At 43.4% G+C, this 24,871-nt stretch overlaps 1 protein-coding gene across 1 annotated transcript in view; it reads right to left on the reverse strand.

Annotated features, from left to right (window-relative positions):
* Positions 1–1,566: 1,566 nt before the first annotated feature.
* The window catches only part of bsnb (bassoon (presynaptic cytomatrix protein) b), a gene marked incomplete at its 5' end in the record, with an annotated part of 61,318 nt that continues 38,013 nt past the window's right edge, over positions 1,567–24,871 (reverse strand). Inside the window, 7 exons of the mRNA XM_084542960.1 lie at positions 1,567–1,746; positions 1,898–2,044; positions 2,139–2,250; positions 2,447–3,345; positions 3,725–5,819; positions 7,411–13,758; positions 15,206–16,021. Coding sequence (XP_084399086.1) covers positions 1,706–1,746; positions 1,898–2,044; positions 2,139–2,250; positions 2,447–3,345; positions 3,725–5,819; positions 7,411–13,758; positions 15,206–16,021 — 10,458 coding nt within the window. The 3' untranslated portion in view covers positions 1,567–1,705. The remainder of the gene's footprint in view (positions 1,747–1,897; positions 2,045–2,138; positions 2,251–2,446; positions 3,346–3,724; positions 5,820–7,410; positions 13,759–15,205; positions 16,022–24,871) is intronic.

The raw sequence follows: 24,871 nt of genomic DNA on the forward strand, positions 1-24,871 counted from the left end.
CACATACTAACATGGAGCAAAGCCTTCTGCTATGATCATGTCACAGCTCAGTCAGCCCATCCCCTCCTACTTCACAGGATACTCCGGCCTATCACAGCCCTGCTGGTACCGGCAGTAATCCACTGAGCCACTGTGTCTGGTTTATCTCTACATTTCCCCCCTGAATCCTCTGACAAGCCACAGAGGGAAATGATTTACATGACTGCTGATATTAATCTAAATGTCACCGTAGACAGAGGGACAGCTGAATGCATTTCATCCAAATGCGCTTCAACTTCCTCCACACAAGTCACAGCATGTGTTCTGACGGGAGCCGAAGAAAGCGCATTGAAATCCGCTTTATTTGCACTTCTGTGCTCCATTGAGCAGAATTAGTTCATTAGCCCATTCTAGCGTGTAATGAACGATGCTTAACATGAGTCATGATTCTGTGTGGCTTCGTGCGCTCTTGTCTCTCTGTGTCTTTGTGTGTGTGACATTAAAGCAGAGCCACGGTTAGCTTTCTTGGGCTAATTATAGCCCGGTGCGCTTGGCCGAGATTACTGCGAGGTGTGTAGACTCAGAAGGTAAACCATACTGGTGCTGACCTCCTTTATTCTTGGCTTTGGCCTCTCACCTCTGCAGTGCAAAGTTCAAGTGGACTGTGACTTTAAATACCTGGCCTGATGCAACAGTGAACTAATGAGAAAAACACAAAAATAAACAAAAAGACAACTTGTGAAAACCAAAAAAAAAAAAGCTGTATTTACTTAGTGTTTGCCTAATGAGGTCTCCACAATCATCATTCTGGGACTGTAGTTCTTTCAAAGCATCCACTTACTTTCAGCCCTCTTCAGGCCTCTGCTCATGTCTGCGCTGACGAAGCGATCACCCTTATTTAATTCACTTCACAGTCGTGTACCCATGTCTGGGGAATTCAGTGCTGACAAGGCATCCTTTGATTCCAGCTCTGTTCGGTAATTTGGGGTATGGGAAAGGTACAACAATCAGGTTCAAATGTACAATCACAGCATTTAATGAGTCATCACTTCACTTGAGTCTTCTCATTATGCAGGCATGGCCTATGCTAATCTATGTAAAAATACAGCCGATAGACCACTTAAACCATTAATCACAAAGCAACAGCATTTTTTTTTATGTTTTTGTGGCTTGTTATGCCAGTGTACCAAATAAAACTAAACTAATGAGGTAAAGCTGAATGAATCAGAAGTGATCAACTGTTTAACAAGTTGCTGCATCAGTTTCACAGGATACGAATGTCACAAAAGCGAATGGAGACATAATTAAATGTTCACTGCTCAGCGGGGCAGGTGACACAATATTTAATAAGACTTTAACACTCTCAGTAAGAAAAACAACAACAACAAAAAAAAAACAATAGAATCCATACTCACTGATGCACTCAGGATCGCTTGCCATTTATTTCATCTCTTATGTAAAATGTATTCAATGCAGTTTCATAGGTTTTCCAGTACAAAGCAACCAATCCCGCTCAAGTCAGCTCTGTATGTCTGCAAAATAAAAGTTAATTCTAAATAAACTAGTGAAGCAATAAGCACAGCTATTTATCAAAAAAAGCATTATGTAGTTTTTGGCTGCCATCTGTTCTTGGCATCCCGAAAGCAATACTTTGAAAAACTAAAAGATGGGGTATGCCAGTAACTCTCTTATTTAAAAACTCTAATTTCACTCACCTTTCTTCAGTTCACCAAAATGAAGTGAACTTCTTCCCAAGGCCAGACAAAGCTACAAGGATGACAAAAGAGCAAACATGAGGAAACAATCCCAAACACTGAAACACCCACTGAGATACTAAAACACAGACTAAACAACATTAATAAAACTTCAGCTAAACCAAAAAGAGCTCTATCAAACATTTATTAATTCGTGACTGTACCATCTCCCAGTTTTCCCGCCTGCTCTGCTGCCCCTCCTTGAAGGATTTTGGTAATAACATTTTCCCCTTCAGCGGGAGGCTGGCCAGCTGCAGCACTACCTATGCCTCCTGGTTTGCTACCGATCCCAACAGGGGCGGCCTTGGAGCCTGCAAATAACACAAAGTAACCATCACAATTGTCGTTGTTCACCTGTGGTTATGTGGTTATGTGGTCTTTATTAATAGTTGAACTTGGGTTTACCAATGCCTGTTAGAGGGGGCGTGGCTATTTTGGTAGGCTGAGGTGCTGTTGGGATTCCTGTTGTAGGTTTCATTCCTGGTGCAGCTGCTGCAGGTGTGGCATCCATTTTTGCCTGCCAGAAATTCAAGACAAACATTGCATTAGGGCAAAGTTTTGTGTAAATCTTGCTTTCCAGTAGGTGGCATTTATTGTAGCAATGGCATTAAAGGCTAGAACTGACTGATACCAGGCTTTGGAAAAATATTTAAACAACAGCAAAAATACCTACTGAATGTAGGATAAGTAAAACCAGGTTTAGGTCTATTTACCGCTGTTGGTGGCTGCCCAGCAGCAGCCCCTGCTCCTGCCTGGCGTCCCTGTGGTGGGCCTTGGCCAGATTTTGGCTGCTGCTGTGGTGGACCAGCTCCTGCTGTAGTTGATGTGGGGTGGCTGCTCTGAGGGGTCTGACCATGCTGCAGTGGTTGCTGTTGCTGCTGCTGCTGATGCTGCTGCTGATGCTGCTGCTGCTGCTGCTGCTGCTGCTGCTGCTGCTGCGGCTGCGGCTGCTGCTGTGCAGACTGCGGATGCTGTTGCTGGCCCTGTTGGGAACCCTCAAGGGTTTCAGAGCCTGGATGTCTCCCAGACTGACCCTGGCCACTGGACCGCTGTTGCCCGGAATGACCCTGTGGGGGCTGCTGTTGCTGAGGTTTAGGACCTGCTGCAGATGGATCCTGTCTCCTGGCTGTTGCACGATCCCCTTGTGGTCTCTGGCCCCTTCCCCCAGTGCCATGATGATGTCCAGAGGCTGAGTCACGAGAGAAGTCTCCTGAGTTCCGAGGGCTTCCCTGGGCAGAACGGGAGTCTGAAGCACTCCTTCTTTGTGCAGACGACGAGCCTCTGCCCTCAGAACGGCCAGATGGGTCTTTGGGATGCGTCCTGGAAGAACGTGAGGCCCTGGGGTCTTCTGCCGAGTGGCGAGAAGAGCTGTGCCTGCCTGAGCTGCTGCCATGGTGACGATGGTCCCGTGATGTGGAGGAGGAGGGACGTTGTTGGTTGTACTCATCCTGTGGACCATATTCTTCCGGAGGCTCATCATAATCATGGTAGGTGTGTTTACTACGTCTGCCTGTGGATGAGTGACCCCCACTTCCATGATGTCTTGAGCGATCAGAACGGGCTTCCCGAGGCTTCTCAAACCAGTCAGTCTCCTCTTGGCCCAAATGATAGGCTTTTTAAAAACCAATACAAACATTATCAGTCAATTGGGTTTATATTGTCAGAGACGCAGCATGCAGATGGATGCCATGCAAAATAATTAGGAAAACATGCTCCTCATTCCATGCAGATTTGTGGGGAATCCAACAGAAAAAAATGAATAAAAAAAAACAAAAAACGGAAGAGTTCCCTTCTCCACTCACTCTTAACAGCGATGCATGCAAAACAAATATACAACTTTTTGGCTTCATGTATCAAAGGGAAAATTCTCTAAAAAAAAGACAACACAAACAAAATAAAGGCGGTCTTTTCCACAAGTGGCATGCAGTCTTTTCAGCACACTTTAAGGTGTGAGGAACAAAATACAGCACAAATAATTCAGCACCAGTTACCTTCACTGTCAGAAACAGCACAGTGCATGTCATCTACAAGATAAGGGTCATCTGGTTTGTAGACATGACTTCTGGGTAAGTCTTTCTTGTGGTGGTCCTGCACGTCTGGCAGCGAATGGCTGGAGCCGTACTGGTTTCTCACATCATGGGCCTCTGGTATACCAGAGGTTCTTCCCATACCTACAGGCTTCCCAACGGGACTCAGTGGGCTCTCCTCTTCTGAATTCTGGGTGCGCATGGGGGGCCGTCCACTGCGACTGGTTCTCTGAGATCTTTCCATGGCGTCTCTTTCATATGATTTACTCCGATGACCTGAGGCATCTCTGGAGGAAATCTTGTCCATACCATATCCTGTTGATCTTGACCTACCAGAACTGTACATGCGGTCCTCTTCCTCAAGACCCTCGCGACTAGTGCCATAATATTTTTGCTGGTCATATGCATTTTTCTTCATCCCATAGGTGACATCATCCTGAAGCTTCTTAGATCTGGACACAACTGTACAAGATCCCCCTGTTGATGTTGTCATTGTATAAGAGGCAAGGTCAGACTCCACATCCCGGGCTTCCTCAATAGGGGAGAATTTTGAAATCTTCTGCTCCATTCCCTGCTTCCTGTGCTTACTACGTTTAGAGGAGACTACGGCAGGGGCAAGATTCTTGGGTGTGAGTTTGTGGCTACCAGAGCTGCTCCGTGATGTGTGTTTATAGTCATCATAGTAATAAGAAGAACCTCCACTTACAGTGGTGCTTGTGCGACTGTCCACAGTGCTCTGGTAACCTGCTGAGCCTGTAGGCCTGCCATAGGCATCAACGGGTTCATCTTCAGGCCTACCGTAGGCACTGCCACGTGCAGGGCCATTCTCACTTCGATATCGTCCCCCAACAGGATGACCAAGGGCATCAGTGGGTTGGCTAGTGTTGTCTTTAGTCAACTCACTGATGTCATCAATCATGACATAGTTCCTAGGAATATTCTGCTCCAGGTTAGAGGTGTAGAGACCATCTGAAGCATAAGCAGAGGTTGGGCTGTCCACAGAATGAGTCAGGCCAGGCTCAGGGGCACGGTATGGTCCATATGCATTGCTATAGGGTGAACCAAAGTTGGTATCTGGAGCTGATGTGGCCACTGACACTGCTGGGTTGCTAATAACCTCATAGTTGGTGGGGAGTTTTTGTTCAAGGTCAGCCAAAGAAGTTTGCCTTGGTCTTTGATGGACTGTAAGGATTTCTGCCTGGGGCTGGTATGAGAGGCCAGGTTGGTAAGAACTGTGGCTGGGGTAAGGAAGAGTCTGACCTGGCATAGGCTGAGCAGGTGAATGGAAGCCTTGATGGCCATGCTGCTGCATGCCAATATCTGTCTGATAGGAGGACTGGGAATAAATGCGGGAGGAATAGGTTCCCTGGTTTTGGTAGCCAGGGCCTGGTGGGGGATGGGGCTGGAATGTTCCTGGCTGAGGTGCAGAGGACGAAGGGTACTGAGGAGGTTGGAAACCTATCTGTTGATAAGCAGGACCTGGCTGCTGTGTCGATGGTTGACTTTGAGGGTATGGATACGCCATATAGGATGAAGTTGAGGGATATTGCGGGGTTGGATTCAGGTCATTAGAAAACTGACTCAGGGGTGCAGTACTGGGCCTTGTCAGCAAACCGTTCGCATCAAAAGTTCCAGTCGCGGCTGCCATCCTGAGGTTATTGAGCTCACTGTCTGACATGTAATCTCGGGCATCACCCATGCATCGCAGGTAAGCCAACTCTCTTCTCTCCCTCTCCTTCACCATTGTCTCCTTGCGTTGTGTGATGCCCAGTTCCAAATAACGCAGCTTGGCATCTATCTCTTTTTCTTCTTCCTCTAGTTCGGCCTGCTGTTTACGGAGCTTCGACGACTCTTGTTCCACAGCTTTTAGCTCACTCAACAGACCAGCCTTGGTGACTCCTTGGCCTGGTCTTGGAAGGACCCTCTGGTGCATGCCGGGAGAGCTGTACATTTGTGCTGGAGTAACAATGGGAAGTGGAGCTTCCTCTGGAGGGGGGCTGGGGAGAGTCCTCTTTACTTTCCTCATCAGAGAATTCTGCTGCTGCTGCAGGGAGGCCATCTGCCAAGAGAGACAGAGACACATCAGCAAACACTGAGCTATAAACAGAATATGTTTATGTAAATTAAACTCATTAGTGTACACTAGGCACTCACGCACATGTCTTCATCGCTAGACCGAAGTGAAGAACTATTGAGATAAATATGTTGTCAGATTACCTGGCATCAATTATTTTATTAGTGTTTGCTACAATAGTTTCATTTCATTATATTGACTGAAATGTTGTTCCACTGAAGTCACCAAGTGACATTTCTCGTTTCATGCCAGATTAACAATGTCAAGTAAAATGTTTAGCCGTGAAAAGCACCATTCACACACAATACAATATTGACACTTAAGGCTACAGTAATCATGTTTCTCATTTTAACAGTAATCTCCACATTGTTCCTATGATAAATCAGAAGCTTCCGTCAAATACATCGGTGTAACCACACAGCATTTCTTTTAATTTATATCTAAATTTGTCAATGTCATGATTTGTGTTCAAAATAAAATACTGAGCATAATGTTTCTGAACAGCTCACTAAATGTATAAATCAGCATAAAATGGTAAAACTTATTTTTTAATTGCGAGGAACACAAGAGTAAAAGGAAGCAGTTGATTTTGATTTCTTTTCAGTTTGCAGTATCTTCACAAATATGGTAATTTACCCCTTTGATCAGGCATCCACAGTGTCTAGTCTTTTTCACATTGCATTAGTATTCTGTAACATGCAGGTAAGAACATTCAAAAACAACAAATAAAAACACAATTTAAAAAGACATCTTACTTAAAACTTACAACATAGTTGTGTTGGGTAGATCCATGATGATTTTGTTAAGTATCCACAAAGAATCATGTATTAAACGCTAAGACTAAAGATTAGAGGTATAAAAGTGTAACCATCTTCTCAGACTAATTTTAGTCTAAGTGCAGAGCAACATCAGCTAATTTACTTTGACCAGCTGCTAACAATCAAGAAGACAGCAAAGAAGCACCAGGATTCCTCTACACTGTGTATCCCTGTGGCAACACTTTAGGGTTTGCCAGATATAGAAGACATGAAATCAGATTGTGTGTGTGTGTGTGTGTGAGAGAGAGAGAGAGAGAGAGAGAGAGAGAGAGTGTGTGTGAGAGAGAGAGAGAGAGAGAGAGAGAGAGAGAGAGAGAGAGAGAGAGAAAGAGAGAGAGAGTAAAGGAGTATAAAGGAGGGAGGTGAGCGAGGAGATACAGCAGAAAAAGCTTTTGTGGTTTCTGGCATGACCAGCTGCTTGTATGGGAACATTCTGTCACTTTCACTGTGCCAGATCCTGTGTGATTTTCTATGTCAACACAAAGCACCCTGCATATATACTGTATATATTTCACCTTTTCACTCATTGACTATGGAGTGACTAGTTTTACCATTCAAAAAAGCAGTCTGCCTTTTGGACACTGAACAAAACAAATCTGAATCAAAAAGTCCTCTATTTATATCTTATTATTTCTTCAAATAACACCTGCTTCATTAAATGAACATCTACATTTCTAAAAACAGGTCTTCCCTCTGAATACATGATGCTAAATATGTTTAATTTATTTTAAAATAATTGACAAAATGTGATTTCATACCTGACTGTTAGACAAAGCTTGCTGATGATACGGGGAGAACCGGTTCTTGCCAGGGTCTTCTGATGTAGGGCTGAGAGGCTTGGGATCCGACATAGAGCGCTGAACACTTTTTATGGGTCTTGGTAGAGTCTGGTGGCGTTGAGGTGATTCAGCAGTAAAAGCCTTCTGCTGTGGGGTAACGTGGGCCTTGTTAAGCTTCTCTTGGGAGGCAAATGTCGTCTCTAACATACGATGAGGAGACAGTGGAGATACAGGGGAGTATAGTACTTGAGGAGATTTGGGGGCCTGGCGAGATGGAGACTCATTTTGTTGCTGCTGATAGCCAATTTCAAGGGGGTCTGGTTTCCTCCTCTCAAACTTAGCAACTCCTTGGAGTCTAGGAGACGTTGGGTCAGATGTGTTTGAACCTACTATATGCAGACTTGTCGAGTAGGGACTGATAGTTGTAGGGACACTCAGCTGAGGTGCGACCACGCCTTGAGAATGAGACTCTGGTTCTGTCTGGCAGGCAAGACTCTCTCCTTTGTGGGTCCTTTCAGGAGCTGCTATGTAATGCAAAAGGTCAACTTTTGAAGTCTCTGCCATTGTAATGTGTATTGCAGGCGAAACCCTGCCTAATTGGTCTGGCTCTGTCTGGCATGATGAATCATTTGTTGTCTGAATAGCAATACTTGCAGAAGCCACTTTTGATGATGCCTCAGATTTAGCCTCACCACTGGATTCAGAGTGCTTGGATACACGTGACCTCCTGCGCCTTACTGGCTGTTGTTCCCATTCAGCCTGGTCTTCCTCATCCGTCTGCACACTGCAGTCGGCAATACGCCTGGTTCTCCTGCGCCTATTCATGAATCTGTCCTCTCCATCTTCATCATCTGTTTGCACACAGCTATCCGTAATCCTTTTCACAGAGTCCTCCTCTGTGCCGTCCCTCAGCCGAGGCATGGAATTCTGCTTTTTCATAACCTTGGAATCAGACTGTTTGTCACTGCTTCTCAAAGACATTTCAGAGGCAGAACTATGAATTGGTCGAGCAGCCACCATGGCTTGGACCATTTGTCCATCCTGCCAAAACTGAACACTCTGTCCATCTTGTTGAATAACTCTACCACTCTGATCACAGATAATGAACCCTTGAGGGGTCCCTCCTCCAACAACTACACCTTGTATAGCACCCTGGGCAGATGTTGCTGCCGCTGCCGCTGCAGCTGATGCAGCAGCAGCCTCAGCGGCCGCCGCAGCCGCTGCTGCCTCAACTGCTGCAGTTTTTTGCCTTTTTTGTTCCTCCAGCTGCTGCTGGAGCTGATGCTGCAGAGACTGAATTTGCTCAAGCTGCATTCTCTGCTGGGCCAGTTGCTCTCTTTGCATAATGAGTTGTGTTTCGCGCTCGGCTTGCTGTTGTTGTATGACTTGCTGTTTAATTGTCTGCAGTTCTTGAATCTCACGCTGGACAAGTAGCTGTTCTTTTTCTCTGTGACGATGAAGCTCCATACGATCTCTTTCAAGCTCTTCTTGTAGTCGCATCTGACGCATTTTTTCCAGTTCAACCCGCTCTCGCTCTAGCTGTAGCACATGCTCTTGTTGCTGACTGAGTCTCTCATCTTCCTTACCTTTCTGTGTATCCATGGGAGGAGAAAGTTTGGGACTTGATGCTACGCCAGTACTGTGTGCTGCAGCCTGTGACTGGCCTTGTGGTAGAACTAATGCTTGAGGCTGACTGATCGGTTGAACTTGAGGCTGGATTTGTGTCAAAGACAAAGGCTCAGTTTGAGTAGGTAATTGTTGTGGCTGCATTTTAGTTTGCACTGGCTGGGCAGTTGGAGACTGGCCTTGAGCTTGAGAGAGGGATGTAATACTCTGTGAGCTGAGTTGACTGGGATGTATTTGCTGATCTACTGTGGTTTGTGTACCAGGTGCTAATATACTAGGTGCTACTATGTGTGCTGCAGGTTGGGTTGGTGGAATGGTTTCAGCAGTTTGCGCAGCAACTGTTGTCAAAGGCTTTCCAAGGTACATTGGAGTTTCCATTTGTGTGCTGCTTACTGCAGGCACACTTCCTGATAGTGTGGCTGAAATAGGATACTGGTTTGGAGGTGGGTATGAATATGGTCCCTGTGTGGACAGAGGCATCCTGGGAGTCACTTGAGGCAACCTGGTAAGACTAGCCAAGGGTACAGCAGTAACACCTGTGGGGTATGGTCTGTAAATTCCTCGAGGCATGGGGCGCATGACAGGGGCAGGCTGTGTTGTAATTGGCAAGGTAGAGGCAATGGGAGTGTTTATGGTGGAATATATCATGCCATCACCTCCTCGCATAGCAGCAGGGTACAAGGCGCGTATGCTTGCTTGTCTTGCATTTATCAGATTTGTTAAGGTTTGGCCATTCGCTGTTGGTCTGCCATCTGGTCCATACAGTAAATTTGCTCTTATAGAAGCCAAGCTTTGCTGGAGATTTAGCCTTGCTAAAGGTCCACCTCGTCCAGCACCGTAGGGTCCCAGTTCAGGGTTATTTCCATACCGGCTCCCAAACTGGTCCACTGAGTTAAGTGCTGCACACATGCGACTGATCTCCCTTGCAGTGGTTGCACTATACTGAGCCAGATTGGGGTCTTGTGGTGCTGCTAGATCGCGTGAATTGTAGGCATAGTCAGAACTGATATTTGACATGGAGCCATATCGGCGCAGGGGTAACGAAGGGTTTGCAAGATCTCCTTGGTGACGTAAGTCTGTGTAAGAACCATACTGTGCTCCCATGCCAAGGTATCCACTGTCGTATGCCTGATTCATAGTGCTCAGATCTACTGCCAGTCCCCCATGGACATTACTCTGATGGTGACCAGCATCAGTCATCAAGGGCAGATTAGTATCAGACATAGAGGGCTGTATTCTTCCTGAGGGGGCTATAGCTGGTTGATATGGTTTATGTTCCTCTGTCATGCTTTGTGTAACTTGAGGCTGTTGTTGTTGTTGTTGACTGACACTGTAGTGGGGTGGAAGAGGAGGATGACCTGCATGAGAAGTTTCAGTGGTAGGGTTATTATCTGAGGACACTGTGGTTGGCTTCTGAGTAAATGATCCTGTACAGGAACCAGCAAAGGGCAATTTGTAAACAACATCACAACAAGCCACTTGGTTCTCTGGCTTGATCTGTCCAGTAAGATCCAAGACCTGAGGAGGGGGAGGAGGTTCCTCTCGCTTTACCAGCTGCGTCACTGTGGCAGCTTGTGATGTGTTACTCTCATCAAGTTGCACCATCATAACATGTGGCTTACCTGTGGACAGGTTCATTACAGTCGGCTTGTTTTTTAGCTCTAAGGCAACTCCTCCATACATTTCATGAGTAACATTAGAAGCAGGAGACACAGATGCTGATGGCGGAGCCAGGGGTGATACTCTAGGTATGGCACTAGCAGTCACGGCAGACTGGGCACTGCTGGTCTGGCTAACTACAAGGTCTTTTTTCATCAGCAGTGGCTGAACCTGATTAGCTAAATTGTAACGAGCAAAAGAGGATTGCTGTTGGTGTTGCTGGAGTTGCTGTTCAAGAAGCTGTTGCTGCTGCAGGAGCTTCTGTTGCTGTAATTGCAATTGTTGCTGTTGTAGACCCAGATTTTCCAAGCAGGCATCAATTTTGGGAATGGAGGGGTCAGTAATTTGTGGCTTACTCTGGGTTAAACAAACAGCTGATCCAACACCCTGCCCCAGATCCACACGATTTTGCAAAGGATCCCCATACACGACTGGTTGCTTAGATTGGGAAATGAACATTGAGCTTGCGACTGTAACACTAACAGTGGTCGGTGTTGATACGGATATGTGTGGTTGCTCTTGCGCATTAAGGTTCATAATAAGAGGCTGCACTGCTGTGTGTCTACCAGATGGCTGCTCTGTTCCTAATGAGTATCTTCTTGTATCAGAGGCAAGGGATGTTAGGTCCATCCCCTGGTCTGTCATTATAATTGGAGCAGACCTCATTGGGGCTCTCAAATCTACGACATTAGTACTTTGATGTGTTTGGCCCTGACCCACAACCATTGAAGTCCCCGGAATATTTGATATTTTACAAAGAGATATATTTTCCATTGAGCCACGATGATGCGATGTTGTGGTCACAGCGTTAATACCAACATTTACTTTTTCAGCATTTTGAGCCACCTGAGAAGAATGTCTCAGAGGCTGTTGGGATTGATTAATTTGTGGTAATGTTGGGGAACTTGTTGAAGGGGGCTGAGAACTATACAGTGTTTTACAACTAACCTGGGTTGGTGATGACAAAGGGGAAGTGGAAGAATTTACAGTAAGTGGTTTGGCAGGACTAGTTGTTTCAGAACCCAGTGTTATCACCATCACTGGTGAATCTTGAGAGGATGGCTGTCGTACAAGACGTGGTGAAATTGCCCTCTGAGGTGTCTGAGCTCCATGGGATGCTGCGGCCGATGCAGGACTACCAGGCAAAGTTGGCAGTTGCCTGCCACTTCCAACTGTGGGTCGCACAGATGGCGTATGCGTTGGGCTTTGTGCTGGGGAACTCGTGGGAGAGACTGGGGGGCTGGGACCTTTGAAAAGGGAAAATACTTTGGAGGATAGTGAGGATGTTCCAGTGTCAGGTGTTGCCTGTGTTGGTCTCTGAGAGCCTCCTCTGTTGCCAGCAGCCACTGTACTACTTGCCTGTCGAGTTGTGGCAGTCTGACTCACTTGGGCTTTGGTTGTGGCAACTCCAACAACACCTTCAATTTTGGCACTTTGTGTCATCATCCTGTTTTGAGTTTCTTTTGATAGATGCTGGGCTGCAATTCTTGGATCACTGCCAGTTGTGGAGAAGGACACTGGTGCAGTAACTTGTGTTGGGCTTGAACCAGGGGTTAGGACAGTTCCAGCTTCAAGATGATGTTTACCTTCAGATTGAGAGGCACCTTTCTGCTGATTAATTGGTTGTCCCTGCCTTTGCATGAGCTGTGCTTTCTTCATCATCTCCTCATAGACCTCCTCTGCGCTTTTTAATGTTTTATCAGGTGGTGACATTGCTGATGTCTTTTCTGTTGGTGAGTAGAGTGATGTGAAGGTTGGAAGATTAAATTCATTTCCTGATTTGTAAAGCTTTCCACCAATCATCTCAAAACCTTCTGCCTCTGAGTCCATAGAAGGTGAGTATTCAGAACATGATGATCTATGAAGCTCCTCCATCTCTGCAGCTTGTCTCAGTTCCTCTGTTGGTGATGCATCCTCAATAGGAGAGAGATTACTGGGGGGAGTCTTGGACCTTTCTCTACGTCTCTGTGCCCGTAGCTCCTCTTTATCCCTCTTAGTTTTTCGGGCAGTACTTCGGATCCTTTGTTGCTCTAGATCTCTCATCTGCTCCTGTTCTCTAAGTAATTCTTCCTCCTCTCTCAGCTCGTCCTCCTCAGATGAATCTTCAATAGTAGGCAGCAGTGGCCCATGGGACCGATGTCGAGCTTTCCTCTGCTGCTTTGCCTCCTCCAGTCGTGCCCTGCGACTAGGGCTGCTGTCACTGTCATCCTCCATGGATGACACAGATGTTGGGGATGTCCCAGAGGTGTAGCTGGGAGTGGTGGCAGGTAGGGTGGATGAATATTCTCCCTTTGAACGCTCCTCTGGAGAACCAGTCAAACTCTCCATCTCAAGCTCTGGTTCTCGTAAGTCATGCTCAGTACTGAGCTCCATGTCTCGGTTGTAGCTGTTGGTGTTATTCAGCTCAATGGTCTTAAACCGTCGTAGACCTCCAGCCATTACAACATCTTCCTCTTCGTTTGCCTTATAACCACCCTCGGATACCTTGGTGTCATCCTCAAAACTGTTGGAATGTTGTGAGAGGCGTCGTCTCTCTTTGCTCATATCCCCACTGGTTTTATGTGCCTTTTTAGTTTTCTGGTTTCCATATTCTTCTAATTCCTCTTCGTCAGCACTCATTTCCAAAATTTGTCTCCTCATGTATTCTTCATCTGTTAAATCTTTATGTGACTTCTTCTGTCTTACTGGCAATGGTGAGAGACCACTTTCACTACTGTCTTCTACATAATCATGCCGAAGCTTACAACTGAGATCATCTTCTGATTCATCCCTTGCTGCATCATCGTCAGGACTATAGTCCTTGCCCTGTCCCACAGAGAGTGAATGTGGTCTATGCTTCTGATCTGAGGCAGTCTTTGACTCTAACAGAGGTTTCATGGAGCTCTCTAACTTGGTGATTTCCGAGGGGATGGAAGCACCTCTTTCATTAAGTTTGATTCCTTCTTCCAGGATCTGACCCGTAATTTCCCCTTGAGAGCTTGAGATCCCATCTGAAGAGTATCCAGTGTCACTTAAACTCTGTGTACTTGATTTGTTGTAATCCTAAAAAAGAGAGGAAGAAGAAAAGAGAGGTCAGACTCAAACAAGGTATACTTTCCCCATTAAATTAACTCATAGAAAGATCTATTACAAGCTTCAGTGCACATCTTATATCCCACTATTTCATCCAGCTCATCAACACCGACATCTTTATGAGCATTTTTAGATAACTGGCAGCAAAATTAATTTACCACACTTAATACAGATGAAATAGTCTCTCATAGTAAGATGTTAGAGAATAATTTTTTGGAAAATATCAAACCCTTAATCAAACAAACAGATATATAAACACTTCGGGCTGAAATCAACCCAAATATTTACAGTGTACCGATTTTTGAATTTAGAAATCATATTTAGCAAATAGTAATAGAAACCTAAAAAAACAAACAAAAAAACAAACAAACAGGAAATACCTCTAAATTGCAAACACAATTGCAAAAGGGTTCAAGCAAATCAGGATAACTATTGTAAAAGTTAAAATCAAAGTTTTGATTTGAAATTACAGTAATTAACTATATATTTTCTGATAATAGTATTTCTGATAATATTCTATCGATTTAGATTTTATTCAAACTATGATATTCTATTGATTTGGGTTGAGTTTGCCTTTGAGCGTTATGTGCACACAGATGGATAAATACTACATTGACACAAAGTGAGTATAACAGACAGTTGAACATACAGACATCTACAGACAAATGTCATTTGGTTACATGCTTGCCATCTTTGACGCATTCTCCACTGCATTCTTCGAACCGTTGAAGAATAACGAACATGCTTAATATGCTTAAAATATCACCACGAAGTAACACATTAAACAAAAAGCTTGCGTTTTTTTACAAAAAAAAAAAAAGAAGCTTAAAGTGTACAAAACAATGAGTAGAAATGAAGGGGCAGGCTGAAAATAAGGACCCGCAAATAAGACAATGAGGACAGTGGTAAGGATGGTGACTGTAGATGATGAAGATGGCCATGACAAGGACAATATCATGATGAAGATGATACATATGAAGATGGTGATTAGGAGGATGTTATGATGATGAAGATGAGAACAATGAAAACAGTGGTGGTCATGGCATTTTGATGATGAAGAAAACTGCATTCATAAGAAATTATTTCACTAAAGCTGAAGCTATCATGATGAAACATCTACATTAGAATAACTATTATTACATTAGTAATAATGTAATAGTTGATGATAACTTGTACAAACTCTGGTGAGGATAAAGAATAAGAAAATGTGGAAAAAATGATGAAGGCGGATTGACAGATGGAACTGATGATTATAAAAATGGAATAGAAGAAACAGAAGAGGTTGCATAGGCAGGTAAAAAAAAAAAAAAACATGATGATTCTGAGGAATGGTTACAATTATTTGAATGGAGCAAAATAAATCAAAATGGTGGATCAAGAGTAACAGGTGAAGACGAAGAAGTTGCAGGTAGCTCACTTCATGGTGTCTTGACCTCTGAGCATCTTCAGCATTCTTCATGTCTTTTGAAGAAGTGACAGTCTCTGACAATGTCTTCTTTGAAGAGGCTTTGACGTCTTCTTTTAGAGATTTAGATGTGACTTTTGTCTTGTCCTGGCTTTGCGTCTGTTTGCGGGTCTGGTTGTTACCTGTGGGTTTAGACTGAGCTGGACCTGTTTTTGAAGGAGTGGGAGAGGGCTTGGCATGGTTGGGTGCTGCTTTACCTGGGGTAGATGAAGCCTTGGCACCAGATGGATGAGAAGGGCCCTTAGCCTGAGCAGAGCCCTGAACAGAACCTTTTGTTTGAGTTGGACCTTTGGCCTGGCTCGGGCCCTTTATTTGGTTAGCAGACTGAGCAGGGCCCTTACTTTGAGATTGTGATTGATTTATACCCTTCACTTGACCGGGTCCCTTGCCCTGAGCTGAGGGTTGTGTTGGACCCTTAGTCTGGGAAGGTGGCTGAGTTGAACCCTTGGGTTGAGAAGTGGGTTGAACAGCACCCTTGGTTTGAGGAGAAGCTTGGCTCAACCCCTTAGTTTGAGGGGCAGGCCCAGCCTGTTTCACGTTAGAAAGAGGGCCACTTACTTGGGGACCCGCTGGTTTCTGTTGTTGTTGTGGACCTGTGGCCCTTGGCCCTGAAAGCTGATTGGGCCCTTTCTGCTGAGGTGTTTGTTGATTGGCTGGAGCAGTTGGCCGGGGGGATCCCATAGGCTGTGCAACAGGAGCTGGAATATCTCCCAAGCTTCCTGACAGAGCCCTCTGTGTCTGGCAGTTCAAGCATAGCCATTCTTTCTTCTGAAAAACAAAGACAAAGGAAACATGAATCAGCAATGTTGCAAAAAAAGACAAACAACCTTTTTCTTGCAACACACTGTCGTATTCATTTGACAAAGTGAAGTACTTTGACAAATAAAATGAATGATAAGCACAAACAAAACAAAAGGAAATAGTTAATATTTTGACCTGATGCACAAAATCTGTTCAACATTGGTGTCCATAGGGATATTTACATGCCAACGCATTAATTGATTGGGTACAAGAATATAAATGTGTTTGCTAGTAAGATATATTATATAAATGTTGTTGCTTTATAAATGGCCACGCACTGCCAAAGACTCAGTATAGCAAGTCTGAACATTTGAAACCCTGTCCAAACAAGGCCTTTCATCTCTTCTAGAAGACTTAATCATTTGACAACATTAAGCACTCTCAAACAGAGTACACAGAGGAAGAGTGCCGTGCGAATACAAATTAACACATCTGTTATTAGATTGGAGGGGTGCAACAGTCATTAGACCTTTTATGGAGCCCACCAAACTTTCTGTCTGAAAGAAAAGGACTCACAGTCTTCCTCACAGAGCTTTACGTTTGGCGGTAATTATAGAGTCTGACACTGCTGAAAATCTAGCACAAAAGCCATCAAATACATGATATTAGCATAAACAGATTCAATTTCGGGTCAATGCAACAGATTGATGAAACTGGCTAACGGGAAGACGTGGTTATATTACACATTAACAGTGGTGAGGGCACCATGTTTGTAACGCAGCCCCTCTGTTAATGAAAAATCATCTCCGCCGAAGGCCTGTGGAGGGAGCATCCTCGTGTCACAAGACTTGCACAACAAAACAAATAACCTCATAAACACCTCTACTCCTGATTACCATCTGCCCAATGAATCTTTTCTTTTATTGGTGTCGTACCTCAAAAGCATAAATACAGAAGATGGAATTTAACAACAGCCAATAAATAAAAACAATGCAGGAGCTCGGTGACTGTATCAGAGGACATCTTTACTGCGGTCCAAATAGTCTAGGTGCCGGAGAAGGCTGCGTATAAATGATTTATTTTTTTAAAAGCCCTTACGTTTCCTTCATATTTCATCGATCAAGCGCAGTCAGTACTCATAGAGGTTTTTGGTCTGTCAAATTTTCAGACATGAAGGTAGTCGAAAGAAGAGTTATTCTCCTGACATATGTAAATAAATGAAACTGCCAACACTTCAAGCAAGACAAAGGGAGAAACTGACACACTGTGGTAATCATTAGTCATCAAGGTACATCCCAACTATACAATAGGGATCTTGATCTAAAGACCCCCAGAGACCAGTATCTGGCAGACAAGTCTCCAGTGATAAGGGTCTGGGGGAATAGGGCCCAGTCTGCCTTCTTTATCACTTCAGACTAAACCTGTGCAGAGACACTGATCAGGGAATGTCTGAGTGAGACTGATCATTTGCCCTTCTCGTCTCCCCGTCTCCTTCTATGCCCTTTCATTCTGGCTCACTGACCACAATGAAAGGGTGGATACACGCCATCACATTACACTTTTACTACTTGGGCAGTAGAATTGATGTGTGACCACAAAACAATACACGACTAATGATAATGCAAAACGTGGGTGGTAGCTGACAAAGCCACAGCGCACGTTTACAAAGAGAAAACAGGATGAGGGGGAGGAAGAGGAAGGAGGAGAAGGATGGAAAAATGATGATGGCGGTGGTGGTGGTAAAGACAATGACAGCCATGAAACATACAGTATAGTATTTACTACACATAACATTGCTTTATGACTGCATGTTGATCAAATTAAAAGATTAATCCAAAGTCAGGTGCATTTAGATTAAATCACAGTAGATGGCATGTGGTTCTCATATTTCAATCTTACTGTATAAGACACGTCGTGGCAGAAAGTTAAAACGTGGTGCTGATGGTGCCGACGACTATTATTTACAAGCGATAGAGAGAAGCCAAAACCATGCTACACCTCGTGAACAATAGAATTTCATAGGGCACATAGCAGAGGCACTGACACAGCAAACATGGAGCCTCGTAATAATTCAATTAGAGTCCTTATGCAACATGAATGATGAATTATGTAACTCCCTGCTTTAAAAATGATGCAATTTGAATCATGAATAGTGTAAAAATATGCGCTTCACCTTGGATGAGGCTGCAGTAATCAGAGTGTGGGAAGCTAAAATATTTGTCAGCATGAAAGGAGATAAAATAAGAGGCTGGCAAACAGTCGGTCAAACCTTTTCAGCCTTTTCAGTATAAAACTGAAATGTTAGTGGGTGACTGCGGGGTACTAAATTCATCCGCTTACTTTGTCAAAGTTTTTACAATATGCTGTCAAAACTAAATGTAATATACAGTAATAAGGACAGATACCGTGGCTAGTTTTAAAATCTGCGTGTCTATTTTTACTGGTGCTATTTTTCTGTACAAGACACAACCTTATTTAATGTGCCCAAATCCTACAGGAATCTGTTGTCTCAACTGAGACCATGAAGCATGACTGGATCCATTGGCATGGCAAACAGACAGACTTGCTTTGTTTTCATATCTCTCAAGTGCTCTACTGAGAAGCTATATATAAACAGGTGCAGTACTCTCAGAACTAGCCATCTGTGCCGGTTCTTTTCATGACAAGCGAGTGTGTGTTTGTGGACAGCCAGTGCACATTGGGACAGACAGAAGCAAGCAATACAGAGCAGCCAAGGCATGCTATGTGCTTGTACACATGCATCCATATGATAACATAATCCACCAGTCTAAAAAAAGAATACCAGCCTCTGAAGTCTCAACTCAATCATTTCAAAAAAACTGTGCATGTTCACCAAAGCTGAATCTCATTAAATACCTAAATTGGATACTAATGAACTTTTTTTTTTTTTCTATTGAGCAGCTTTCTTCCTGCCATGTTGGCAGTGCCAAACTCCCGTCTTTGCTCCTGAATCAGCATAACATCCCTGCGTGGGTGAAAGGGAGAGAGGAGCAAGGCCAAACCGGAGCTGGGAGTAGCAAATTATTCATGTAGAGTGCTTTAGCTTGTACAGCAGCAAGCGATGTGGGCTGCGCTTCCCACCTCTGCCCACACTGTGTAGAGAAAATCAGGGCCGTATAAAAGACCTGAGCCTCCGCGCTTCTGAGACCATCCTTTACTGCATCCTGGAAACAGAGCAAACCATGCACCGTGGCAATCTTCCAAAACTACAAAAGAGACAAATGTCTTCTTCAAGCAAGAATGAACTGATTTTGAAAACTGTTTTTTGTTACTTTAATCCATTGAGAAACAGATGTATTTATGTACTATAGTTCTGCTGTTATCATACATTAAAGACTCACACCTTTGGTATATTGGGGAATTCATTGGACGGAGGGACCTACAACTGTGCAACTTTGCCACACACGCACACACACACACACACACACACACACACACACACACACACATTATTGCAAAGCAGCAGCCTCGGTTTGTTAGTGGGATCATCCTGTTAGTGAATCGGTAACCTCATTAAATGGCAGGAGGTTAACTTGTCCGCTCAGTGGAGCGTGTACTTAACATTGGCTCTGATCTGTAATTCAGAAGCAGCTGACAAGACTACACACTGACTGTAATCTACCGATTACATTTGAAGCATCTATTGGCTACTTCTGCAAAAATGTGTCAACGTCTTGTCCGAGACCACTTTAACAGTTTTTCTTAAACACTATAAATAAATCTGCATCCATTAAAGAGTCTACACCAGTTGATTTTTTAAAAACCTTGATCTCAATTTCTTATGAGCCAGAAAATCTGTAAATGTGTCTTAAAAATCCCAGTGCATACACATATTTTCAGATTCTTTAAGATTTAAAAAAGACGGAAATACACTTTTACTGCTCTCCACACATATTTGGAAATGGCATTGCTAAAATAATAATCTCACAAGATGTTTTCTAAGAGGTTTGTCAGTTTACATGTGTTTTCCTAAGATTCTGTTTGTCAGGATTTCATGGCCTGGTGTTATTCCTGAGAAACAGCAACAACAAGACCGGCGTGAAGTAGTTTTGCGCGTTTGACACACATTCAAGTATCGAGTCCGGAGCTAACAGAGCAGTTAGCGTGTTGTCTTGACTCCGTCGTGGAAGACAAAGGTGAATACTGTGAACATGGGCAGTGTTGCAATGCTCCATCTAGTCAGCTCAGCGCCAGGAAAGCTGCCCTTTCACTGTCAAAATAATGAGAGATTGAACACTGCAGGTTACCACAAGGAAAAGGTCAGAGAGATTGATCCCATTCTCACAGATTGATCCCACTCTCACAGGAGCTTGCTGAGACATTACAGCCCTGATTACTCGCACAATGTGCATATGTGTGTATGTGTGCATGTTTGACTGCATGTCTTCCGTACATGTCAATGCAGATATTGTTGGCTATTAATTTACCAGATAATGAGGAAAGGTATAGTAGTGTCCAGACTGCAAACCCCTTATTACAAACGAGGCTTAAAGCAGGTATGAGGATGATGCATTCAAACGTTTAAATGGAGCTTCTTGGCCACTGATTAAATATAATACCATCCTAAATCAAATACAAACTATGTTTACTGTCTCTCTCAGTTTGGAATGATCTAGTAAAGAAAATAATTGCCAGAATGAAATGGAGCAAGAAAAGCCAACAACACAAAATCAGCAGATGAACTCCAGGCTATAGACTGTGTTGTTAGACTGCAAAAACAAAAACTGCTATGAAGTATAAAAAAAAAAGAAAAAAAAGTCTTATTTCAAACCAACCTGCACAAAATAGGGGCAAAATAAAAACAAACAAAACAAAAAACTGTTAGTACAAAAATGACCATCATTTTAGCTCTGTTTTGGTCTCCACCAAGTGCTGACAGAAATATAGCTTTACTTGTCCAACTCTCCACTAGCGCGAACAGCTAGTCACAATCTTTGTCTGTTACAGATGTTCACACATTTTTCCTTTTTTCTTCTGAAAACAGTGTGATTGAAAGCCACAAGAATGAAACAAAACAATAAAGTTGTAAGCCACAAATCCAAAATGAGCTATAAAGACTTGTAGGGCTGAGAGTCAGGAGCTAATTTTCTGTGTGTCTGTAGAAATACAAATTTAAGTTGATCAAAAGATGCATTTTCTCTCTCTCTCTCGCTCTCTCGCTCACTCTTGAATAATAAACGATTGCTTTCATCAAAATGATGCACACTGTGGAGTCACTTATCTGAAAGTGAAACACAATGAAAATCAAAGACAGGACACTGTAGATGTACATATTATTTCAGTTATCATTAATTTGTTAATATTTCATTTCTTTCTTCTAAATATTACTGTAGTAGTGATCAATTTTTTTTTGCAAGCATTTTTAGCGCCCAGTGGATCAATGACTGCAACCTCAAGCTGAAACACACCCATTCATGGTGTTTTTTTAGACAGTGAAAGGTCGCCTATGTAAGAAGAGGTGAGCACTAGAAAAGGTCTTCTTTAACCCTTACATACTGTTCGGGTCAAATTTGATCTGTTTAGACATTTGACTGCAGTAAAAATACCCTAAACGCCATTCTTTTAGCCTGGAATTTGATGATTTTTTTCCTTAAGTGGACCAAAATACACAAAAATGATAGTACAGCTTTGGACAGGTACTACAAATACAGTGCACTGAGGCAGTTTTGGGTCAAATTTGACCCGTATCTGTTGAGATGGATTTTAGATCAACCAGTGGGGCTCAAATCAACGAAATGTGTGGTTTTAGGGAATCTTGACACAATGAAACTGTACAGGCCATGTTAGAGTGGATTTTTTACGGGACTGTGGTGACAGGGTTCAAGCGGGACTTCGACACTGTCATGAGCAGTCTGTGTTCCCACAACATTTGCCCCAGAGCAGCAAGACAACGCGGAAGAAAACTCGAAAAAAAAAAAAAGAAGATGGCTTTATTATGATATGTCTTCTGTTCCAAGTGGTAAATGTTGAATTAATAATGATAATTACGGTTTCTTATGATTAGTAGTGAGGACAGAGTTTAATGGTTGCAAAGATTAAATATGGCTATATTATAAATGCCGGCAGTTCCACAGTGTTCGTGCCATTTTCAGATTCAACAAAATATATTTAAATCGTGATGGCTTTTATGTTTTTATGTCTCATGTAAAACGGGACATGGTAATGCGCAATAGTGGAGGTTTTTCACCAAAAACAAATGTTGTAAAACTTATAAAATACACTCTCCCCGCTCTCTGAAATATTTATTAAGGATTAATAATACATTTATTAATCAGACGTAGGCTATTTAGACACTCTAAATAGATCTGTAGTTTAAAATTTGGTATAGACACTTACTATGAGGGAATTCTTGGTCCGTGACAATAGTGTGAAGGCATTAAATATGAAGAAACTCCTGATTGTATGGTTTTTAACTACATCATAAGAGGTGAGACAGTTGGGAATTAATAGCTGCCCATGATTAAGCTATTGCACTTTCACACAGTTTGAAACAAAGCAGTTATCGACTTTTGTATTTTGTACCATGCAATCGTATATTATTGCTGTTTTACTGCATCGCATTGTACTGAATTGATTGTGTGTGCGTGCATGTGTGTGTGTACGGTAGCCAGAACTTGCACTTGAATGTCCCACCTGACTCTGCAATCTCTCTTAATAAAATACTTGCGGTGCATGTCACATTTCTTTCCTTACTTAAACAAAAGGCCACGTTTTTCATCATCACAAATCGCACACCTCCTATTTTGCAACCGTGAATCTAAATTAACGGCGAGGAACAGAAATATTCACAGATGATGAGGCCAGAACAGAGCCGAGCTGAGGGTGAGGTGAGATACCGTGGAAACCTTTTGCATTTCCTACCCATGGAGGGAGCCAGAGAGTGCACAATTTCATGGAGAGATATGGAGCCCCGTGGGAGCATACACACCCACACAACAACATGAACGCGCAGACCTGAAAAACAAACAGCGCACTCACAAGTCGGATTCGAGAATCCTGCTAAATATTGCACTTGGAGTAGGCTGCATATTTCACAGCAACCTCTCTCATTTCATCTTATTTTCCGAACTGGCGGTGACAGTTATAAACCCCTCTCCTACATATACTCATCAGTATATGTTGATGTGCTGGTCGATAAGTAAACAAATAAAAAATGGTAGAAACACATGTGCAAGCAGTACTGTGTGCAGTCTACACAGCCCCAGTATCCCCCTCTTACTGTCAGTCAACTCCCAGCAAGTGTCTATCCCCCACATGGTTTCTCTGCCAGGAACCAGACCGCAAGCTGTGAGCAAGAAATGTCACCTGTCATTAAATGCATTCACACACCTCTCTGAGATATAATATTTTAGGGAACTCATTATCAGGAAGGAATTGACGTGCAGTTCCCAAATCCGAATGACTCCAAATAATGTTTAAATGTTATGGCGTGCTGCGCAAAATATCAGTGGAGGATAAAGCGTGACATTTGATGTGTGGAAAAGAGAAGCATGTGTAAGTTGTAGCGGGAGTTTTCATGCAACAATGAAAACTGCAAAGGCAAAAGCAAATAGAGGCAGTGTTAGAAACAAGACACAAACTTTCTGCTTGGAAAGTGAGGAGCTGGAAGCACGAGCGAGCGCTAAGCATGGCAATATTAAACGTCTCCAGCAACACAGTCACGCATCGTGTGTAATCCTGTCGTCAAATTTGTGTTTCTGAACGTCAAACTTTGTCTGTTCTCCTTCTTACATTAGTTATCCCCAAGTAATTTGACGACGGCTTTCACATGATTCCCATCAAAACAGCCTGGGACATTAACTGAATATAAAAGGAGCGACCACGCCAACCTTCAAAGAAACAATAAAGTACTAAAAATTCTGGAGATTGCTAAGTAACAACAAAGGCAGAAATCATCATAATAATCCCGCGAGTTCTGTGTCCCGCAGAGATTAATAAGGCATACGACAGAGGAGGTCATAATTAATTCGTAACAAGTGAAGGTCAGGGGAGCAGAGGGTCAGTGTGAATTATTAACTACCACGTGCATTGGGGCGTGCTGCCAAGCAGGTGTGAACAGGGTGAGCTTAAGGTGAGTGGGGAAATATGTCACACACAGTTTGGTGCCCAGACGCATCCACACACAAACACATTAAATACCATTAAAGGGGTTGTAAACCCTCGAAACCACCATATCCGTTCCCGATTATTCACGGCCCGAAGGAACTGCAGTTTAAGAGTAAGTGCGAAGTGGGAAGCGTGACCAAGCACATGTGCCAGCAGTGTGCCAGCCTGTGCCACGCCACGGCTGTGACAGGACAGTAAGAGTCAGCAGGTATATAGGTCAATCCCCTGGGACTCCTTCAATGGGGACACGTGGCGAGGCCTGTGGATTAGAGAGGAAATGAAGGATCATCCACTGAGCAAGCAGGACTCAACTACAGTAACTCATAGACAGTCCAACCCAGAGTATTCGAGATGAATTTTCACAACGCAGTTAAATGACAATGACAAGGTGATGACAAGGAGCTTTGCGGGGGCCAAAACTGAATATGGAGTATCTCCAGACTAAGTTGTTCGAAACAACTGCTACTTCTTCTCCTACCCCAGGGTCACTGCTTTTGAAGAACAGTCGTATTATCAGTAGGCCAACTTGCCAGTAGACAAACCAGTTCACTGAGATTATTCTTTTTTTTCCGTTAGTAGTCAGTCTGAAGAGGGCTGAACTGTAAGTATGAAGAATTTTGTTATGGCGAATTAAAATTCAACAAAACTTTACATGACTGTACTATTGAGGTGTTGAAAAGCAGCTTTGATATGCTGAATTTAGAGAAAATACCAGTTTATATATACACCGTCCTTTAGGAAATTTATCGA

This window comes from Chelon labrosus, assembly GCF_963514085.1.
Source record: "Chelon labrosus genome assembly, chromosome: 4".
NCBI lineage: Eukaryota > Metazoa > Chordata > Actinopteri > Mugiliformes > Mugilidae > Chelon > Chelon labrosus.